General features: G+C 31.9%; 2 protein-coding genes across 2 annotated transcripts in view; both read left to right on the plus strand.

Moving 5' to 3' along the window:
* The window catches only part of LOAG_17284 (hypothetical protein), a gene marked incomplete at both ends in the record, with an annotated part of 4681 nt that extends 2560 nt beyond the window's left edge, over nucleotides 1-2121 (plus strand). Inside the window, 4 exons of the mRNA XM_020449944.1 lie at nucleotides 407-430; nucleotides 1042-1185; nucleotides 1495-1747; nucleotides 1913-2121. Coding sequence (XP_020306457.1) covers nucleotides 407-430; nucleotides 1042-1185; nucleotides 1495-1747; nucleotides 1913-2121 — 630 coding nt within the window. The remainder of the gene's footprint in view (nucleotides 1-406; nucleotides 431-1041; nucleotides 1186-1494; nucleotides 1748-1912) is intronic.
* Nucleotides 2122-4469: 2348 nt separating this feature from the next.
* LOAG_10410 (hypothetical protein) lies at nucleotides 4470-4932 on the plus strand. The gene is made up of 2 exons (XM_003145934.2): nucleotides 4470-4664; nucleotides 4821-4932. Exons 1-2 carry the CDS (start codon nucleotides 4582-4584, stop codon nucleotides 4924-4926), a joined length of 189 nt encoding a protein of 62 aa, XP_003145982.1. The 5' UTR covers nucleotides 4470-4581; the 3' UTR covers nucleotides 4927-4932.
* The last annotated feature ends 3670 nt before the right edge of the window (nucleotides 4933-8602 follow it).

An 8602-nucleotide genomic window follows, 5' to 3' on the forward strand; every position in this document is an offset into this window, starting at 1 on the left:
CCACTTTGCAATCAACTCAGACTTAATCAACTGAACTGACTTTTAATACCAATAATTAACAAGCAGTAACAGTTGTAAATTCTCAGTCGGACATTCTGATGACACCTTTTTATAGCGAAAAATTGGATAATTTAACTAAAGTGACTAATTTATCACTGCAATTTTTTTGCAGATCATTCAAGTTCTCCTGATCTTACAACTCACTTTAGCAATTTTTTGGTTCTTTCCAAATTTTTATCGCATTGTTTTTAGTTATTCTTAGAGTTTTACGGTTTTTCAAATTAGGTTTTGGTAATATTTTTTGATAAAAATGAAGTTGTATTTTTAGAAATGAAATCTAGACATATGCAAATGATATGTGTTTTTTTAATGCCAAAATTAAAAGAGATCTTATATCTGTTTGCAGCAGCATTATGAAGATGTATCGTCTGTGAAGCGCGCCTTTGATAAGATTGTGACTTTTTTACCTTTGTTGAATGTTATGTTACTGATACCAGCTCTGATGATTTTATATCGTAATCACTTTTCTATACGCTCTTTTATTTGGTTTTTTTCATCGTATCATTCATCGTATCAGTGTTTAATACTTTTCACAAGAAATATCAGGTGAGAATATGGTTTTTTACGAGAATTGCAGAAATTCATTGGTCATTTAATGTAGTACACCTTTCGATAAGGATACTTCCTACTTTCTGCTGAATGTTATCATGCAGTAGCTTCCAGAAACTAGTCAATGATTTCGGTTGTTCACTTCGTCAGTTAAAATTTTTGTTTATTTGAACTTAATGATTGGTGAGATGTTGTATGAGGTATGGTATTGTATTTGGTATGAAGTAAGTTGTTGGATTAAGTGATGCTCGGTCCTTGTAACTGCTGCATCAGTAAGATGTTTAAGTGAGGTTTTAAGGGAGAACTTATATCGACAAGTTATTTCAAGTCGTACAGAATTAGAGATTTGGTAACAGTTTAGGAAATCTGAAGGTCTGTTCATTTATGGATGATTTTGCTGTTATTGATAATTGAATTTGAAGCTTTTTGCAGGCAAATATTGCAGCTAGGATGTCACGTGCTAGAAAGTCACTTACTGAAAAGTGTAAAGCAGATAATTTCTTTACCAGTGCTATGAATGTTGTGTCGGGATTATTTCTGTTCAAAGGAGAAAACGAGTGTGAACAGCATTACAAGGTGTTAGTTCTTTCTGAATCTCGTCCCACATTGATGTGAAACGGAAAATATTTTGTTTAGATTGCTAATATAAATATTGAGTGTCGATGGTACTCGATGATCCTATTCATCTTAGATGGTGCTGAATGGGAAACAGGAAAAGAGAGCATCATGGGAATGTTTGTATGCAAGAAAAAAAGTTGGAAATTGATGTAAAAATGAGGGTTTTAATGCGAATGCATTAATTCCAAGGAAAGGAAAATTAGTTTGATTAATTTTCCCATTATGGATTAGACATACTGCTTATTATTTCTGACTTCAAGTTTTCAGGATCTGTATGTTGAACCTATATATGAAATTGCACCCTTGGATGTGATCTGCGAGGTCTTATCAAATTTCGTATTCACTTCTCTTGGTGTATTTGGACGTCATTTCAACACTTTTTTCAATGAATTTTTCCGCGATTCTCCCCTGCACTTCATTATCGTAAAAACAATAACTTTCTTTTTCCTCATAGTTGTACTTCTTTTTTGGCTTGGTGGTTATCGGATGCATACGTTCATGGCTACAATAGAACCAGCTGGTAATTTTTAATCCATCATATTCAGTTAAATACTTTGTTTAGTGATTTAATTAGTGTAGTAGAGATTTTAGGTGTTCTCGTTGATTTTATTTAGGAAAGTGAAAATTTCAATAAGCAACATAACAATTGTTCATGAGTTAAACAGCAATAAATTTATGCTTACAGGTACTACTAACACAATGTCGAGGATGCTGCAGTCAGTCGATCATCTATCTAATGACGGAAGACCGAAAATAGAGAATTCAAAATCAAGGACTGGGTCACCATTGCGAGTTGGCTTAAAATCGATTCGTAATACAGTTTCAAGGAGCAGGCGTCGTTCATTGAGTACGTCTCGGTTAAGCATGTTTGAGATCTCAGCATCGGATCATTAGTGAGATGAATTGTTAGAGAATACTACGATATGTAGTGTAGTTCCGTTTATCCTATGGTTTTCATTGTATGGAAAGATGTTGTCTTCCATCCAGTTCGTATCTGTAAGGATTTTGATTTTCTGCTTTTGCGATTTATTAAAATTAATTGGACTACTTTATCTCGTTTTCACTATACTCACGCATTATTTATATGTTCAGTTCATGTTCATAGATGTTTAATGTCTGCAAAAATGTTTCTTTAAAACGTTTGTTGGAGTCATAGTTTTTCGTTTATATCTATAAAGTTTTTTGTTTATAACTTTTTATTATTTTCTTTTGTTAATATTTTGAAATACTTAATGGTTTGGAAGTATGTTTAATGTGTGTTTGTGTGTTCAGTTTAAACTATGTGCTTAAACTATACCCACTATATGTTTAATTTTTTAAGTAAATCGTTAACTGTGCGATTTGTTTTGCTGAAGCAAGGTGAAATAGATTTAACATTTAATTCACTTTTAAAATTGTTTACGGATGTATTTTATAAATTTGTTATTTCAACATTGGTGCAAGAGAATTTATAATTTTTATATTGGTGTACTTAAAATAAAAATGCCAAGTTTTGCCTTTTTAAACTCAGCAATGGAAAAAAAAGTAGAGAAAGGTGAATGATGAACGGTTAACAAGCAATGGTTTAAAAGTCACCCTTTCCCATTCAGTATTCATGACATCGAGGATATTATTCCGGCTCCAATGTAGCAGCACCTTCGTTTCGATGATTTCACTTACAAAACAGTAAAATCATGGATTTGGTCTGTCACTGCCGGAAATAATATGGGTTTTGATATACATCATCTCAATTTTAATTTCATCCCATAAGATCAGTTTTTTTCTTTTTATTTCAGTTTCATCCCATAAGATCTTTCTTCATTAAATCGGAATAACGGATGCTTCTAGTGGTCATAACGACGTCGCAGTTAGACAAAGATTACATCTAACCAACCAATGAGGGCGTCATCATCTGTACCCTATCGATATCCTCGGAAAGGATTGATTGGCTCTACTCCTGCTATTGCCTCTAATTTGAGCCCTTATTATACAACTGACATTGCCTCTTCACAATTCTCCTATTTCAATTTCTTTCCCTGCTCAGTTCACTTTATCTGCCAATGTCGCCAACTGCTATGTTACAATTTGCAGCTTGTGTCTCCTACCCTAATACTTGTCTTCTTCATTTACTCCCCTTCTTAACTATTATTTTAATTAGTCACAACATCCTTGCCTATGCAGTTAATGAATATCAAAGAGTTTCAACTCAACGACCGTTTGCAAGGTTCGGCGCTAAAAGTCTGAAATTCATTACCAGTCAGAAATATGGTGCAAAGCACTTGTTGCATATCTAAGTTATCTTTTTAAACATGCACTCTCTGATTCAGCAAGGAACAATAAGATGCTTGGCCAATCCTATAGAACCTTCTTTCAAGAACAAAGATGTGGATTATTGATTTTCATCATATCATAAATAACAGCAAAGATTATTATTATTTATTCAAGCAATCTTTAAGTCAAAAAAATAGAAGGGTTTAAATAGTCTTTCCAATTACACATATTATTGATTATCATTTCATACTGCAATGGAATCATCATAATAATTTTGTTATTGGAGCCAGGAAGACCATTTGGTCATGGAGGCGTTAATTATGGGACTAGCAATAATCAATGCCTATGTCTTCTCTTGGCTTACTTGAAGCTTTTGGGCCACACTTCCATCCTAGTTTTATTTCAATTGCTGCTTTTCCACATCGTGATAATATGCACGTTTCCTTAATAAAATCTAGTCCAATCATTAAAAGAAGTCAACCGGGCGAAATAATAATAACCATGCGATATTTCAAAGCAGATTGCCAGTTAACGATTACAGATCGATTCTAAGCTGGACCTTCACCTTTCCAAAAAGAATTTAATGATAAATTGTGAAGATGAATATATGCTGGATTAAAGAAATTATTAATTAATTTAAGACAGAAAGTCTCTTATTTAAAATGCATTGCCAACAATTATTTGCATGCAATTGATATTTTATGTGCAGATATGAAATGAGGAAAATTTGCATATATTTAAAATGAGTCCTGCATCTTCCCATTAGTTAGTTGTCAAGGTAATAATGCAAGGAGAAGCCGACCGCCTCTTTCAAAAATCGATCTCTACATATTGCAATATTTTGCACATTGTCTTTTCTAATTGTTTTTTTTTTCTATTTTAAATATATTTGTTTACTTACCTTTTATACTTAACATATCTTCTTACGTTTACTTACTTTGGCAGAACATTATATTCATAAACTTGCATAATAATTTCCCATTTGTTTGTAATTTAGCGATTTGGCTAATCGAAAGTTGGGATTTCTTTATACAGTTGATTGGGATTGCGTTGATTACGCAGTTTGCTAGAATTTTGTAAATTCGACGAAGCTTATCTAGTTCAATGGATCAAGTTCGAGTACAAACAGAACAGCTACGTATTGAAGCACAAGTTTCACGGAAGAAAGTATCAGAGGTTTCCAAAGAGTGAGTTTTTGTTTAATTGGAAATAAATTTCTCTTCATTCCAACTTAAATTCAACAATCCAATGATAATTTAAATGATGTTTTGTCTGTTACTTTGTGCTAATGAGATCTTTTGACTGTAATTTCAAATTTATATTTTTTATCGTTCTTTTTATAGTTTAATAGAATATTGCGAACGAGAGAAGCCGCATGATATGCTCGTCAGTGGACCTATCGATAATCACAATCCATTTCAGGAGAAGAAATCTTGTGCTGTACTTTAGTTATTTAGCTACTGTTTGATGTTTTTCTTTTTTTTTTTTTTTTTTTATACTGCATACGTTTTTATTGCATTGTTTAGTCGAAATTTTTCATTTTAGAAACTGAACTCTTTAGATCCAAATTTCAAATGTTATTTTTGTTTCCTTTTGGAGGAATTGAAATCATTGTTTAAGCATATATTTTCAGGGTTTTAATATGTGGTGTGGTCGCGTTTCAGCTTTTAAAATATTGATAACATTCCCTATGAGAGTATTAATCTTCAATTTGCACAAATTTAACTATGTTTTCTTTTTATTATAGGGTTTGTATGATAAGGTAAAAACTCATATATAGAAAGAAAGAGGGAGAGAGAGACAAAGATATGAAAGTAATCATACATACACGGTTTTTAAATCCTTCTTAGCGAATATCACACTGATGAAATTAGCATTCCTCTTTCTTCTTCATCCGTATAGATATAGGCGACAAGTAAACAAATCTTAAATTTTTTAAGATTCGAAAAAAAAGAAGTGGAGTACTTAAGTTTTTGATGGATGTACGGAGATGATCAAGTTACTTTATGTCACATTGATGTGATTTTTGTCCCAAAATTAATCAAGGACTTGAAATACGAACAGTGCTAGGTGTAATAGTTTCCTTTCAAAAATTGGATCATTTCGAATTTAATTCGATGTGTTTTCTTCAACTGTTTTCTTTTGCCCATCAAGTAACTGTTGAATGTTCACACATCACAACAGCAGAATATAATCGGTGCAGATATAATCGCCAACCTGACATATATTTGCATATCGACTGGTATATAAATACTTTAACTTGATCACATCAATGAACAGTTTATTAGTTGGAAGAGTGTGCTGTAACCAGTTTCATTATAATAAAAGTAGTGTTTGTGGAAATTAATCTGCTCGAAATTTCAAAATTCTTCTAAAACCGGTATCTAACAAACAGTTCATTGAATATGATATGGATAAAAGTGGATTCAAAGTAATATAAATATCATTAAATTTTATCTTTGGCTTTACTCTTTGGTGCTATTCACAAGATCGAATCATAGAAAGGAATAGCTTCATTTGAAATGAAAGGATTTTCCGAAACATGATTTGCATGGATAAAATTTGGCAGTTCTCTGGTTACCTATGAAAAGTTTTTAAGGTCTTCCGTTTATAGAACACATGAAATGAAATTTAAACAAACTCTGAAATGAAATTCGCTTGACTTGATAAAAAGAGAGAAGGGATTATCACACAAAGGACAATGGTAAAGGAAATTAGATTCAATAGAAAGATTAGAGCAGTTCATATTACGGCATTGATAAAGGAACATTGCTTGGCACCACGAATATAGAAATTTAAAGTTGATTGTAATATAAAAACAAAGGAATGGATGGTTCATCCACGATGAAATGCTGCATTCTGCCAATTTTGTGACTTACGTGTGACTGGCAAAAGAGATAATTGAATTTTCAAAGATCCCATGAGAAGTTAGTAGATTTCTATCAATATTTAACGAATTTTACAGGAAGAGAATGAAATCTAATCACAGGGAAATAATTAACAACACAACTGCTGATATACAATATCGTAGAGCTTGTTTCATAAATCAGAAGACCTGGTGAATTCAGTTTCCTATCGTCAATAGCAGCGACTTTTGCAAATATATCAATTAGCATTTGAAATGAAAGAACGAATTGGAAAAGATAGCTGTAAAGCTGAAAGGCTTGATTTAACTAAAGCACAAACATATTTTATGCAAATAGAACTTGTGGAACTTCCAGTCGATGTTTCTCAGTTTAAGGTTTTTGTCACTTTATTTCGATAAAAAACTATACAGGTAAAACTATACCTGGCAGTTGTAATGTTAATAACATGCCATTATCAATCAACAAGTATTTGTGATTTTTTTCACCAACATTGCGACATGTTTTCTTCCTGCAAAATATTTGAGAAGGCAAGGTAATGAGAATACAAAATACTTCTTAATGTTTGAGGATCGAAGTTGTATACCTGGTCAATATAATTATTTAATCACGATAATGGCCTCTTGGATTTGAACAATTTACATAAATGTCGCTCGAAGGTGCAGTGTAAGTAAGTAATCTTCTACGATCTTTTGCCAAAATATCGGGGATAGCATGCTGCCAGAAGATTTACGGATTCGACTTCCAATATTACTGCAATCTCATTATCGTTAATTGTGGTACTACACTTGTCACATTGTCACTTTTGAAATGCAGTATGTTTAATTTGAAACCATATTTCCTCGATATTAGATCATAGACTGAAATGGCATTGTTCTTACAAATGCTGCAGAAGGTATATGACGTAAACCTGAGTTATTATATTCAACACGATATTCGAAATCAAATTTTTTCGTCGGTATCACTAATGCCGTCTATTTGATTGTATTTTCCTTAGTGTAAAAATATTTCCCGCCACATAAAGCTACCTCTCAAAGGGACGCTAAGGCACTGTAAGCAATTTTGATTTTAGCAGTTTTTGATTATAATTGTTCAAACATTGAAGCATGGCATGATGAGATCTATAGAATTCAAGACTATTAAAAATGCAGAAATATAGAAGTTATTTTAATGTTTGATATTAATCAATATAATTTCTCAATGATACAGGATTAAAGGAGAGCTATGCAATCTTTACTAATTAAATTCATAAAGTTTACAACTTGTGATATTACAAAAATTATATGCTAGATATTACAAAGAATCCGTTTTTGTAGAATACTTTGTAAATTGATGAAATGGAAAGCAATGAATTGCAAATTCCATTCTCGATTCTATCACCTTCATTCTGATATTACTTGTGTCGATGATATTGATTCTTAGTTCTAATGTGTATTGATTTCTTCGGGTAGTCATTGTTACCTTGGAAAACAACCAACAATGAGTAAGAGTAAGAGCTGCGTAAATATTGTTTATTCTGCTACGGATGTGATGTTTATAACGTAGTGCCGATAAATTTCCGGGTATCTCCTGTTATTCAGACTTTTCAATGGTACTCTAGCAAAATCTGCACCTATCCTGATTGGTGAACCGATATCTCCTTTTGTTAATATGTGTCGCTTACCTGTTCATAAACTTAAAAGAAATGATTTTCTTGCACTTTTTATGTGACATTTTTACACATGGAAATCGCGCTAATCCTATGCCAATCGTTGATCAAATCGATGCTTTTTGACATCAGAAAATATCATTTTTTGACATCAGAAAATATCATTTTGACATCAGAAAATATCATTTTGACATCAGAAAATATCATTTTTTTTCTTAAAATGAATACACGCAAAATGTTTTTCCTTTCTTTGAAAAGCATTAAGAATACAATCAATACAACATCACACTTGAATCATGTAGATAGATATATGTCTCTAAAATCCGTACGATTTTCATGGACCATTTGAATGGGAAATAGTTATACGTTCTCTCAACTTCTTTGATTTTTGCATTCATCAAAGGAATATCCTTTCTTTTTTAGGAATACGCAATGCATAATAACAAAATTATATAAATATTCAGGATTTCCGGAAAATTAGAAAGTTTTTTCGTGACATTACTTAATTAACCAATAAGCGAATTTCTAGAAATCCGTTTACTCGAAGAAAATAAGGAATAACGCAAATAGAAATTAACTGAATCTTATGTTTTTAAGCTGGCTTATTCATTTC

Source organism: Loa loa (genome assembly GCF_000183805.2).
Source record: "Loa loa unplaced genomic scaffold supercont3.57, whole genome shotgun sequence".
NCBI lineage: Eukaryota > Metazoa > Nematoda > Chromadorea > Rhabditida > Onchocercidae > Loa > Loa loa.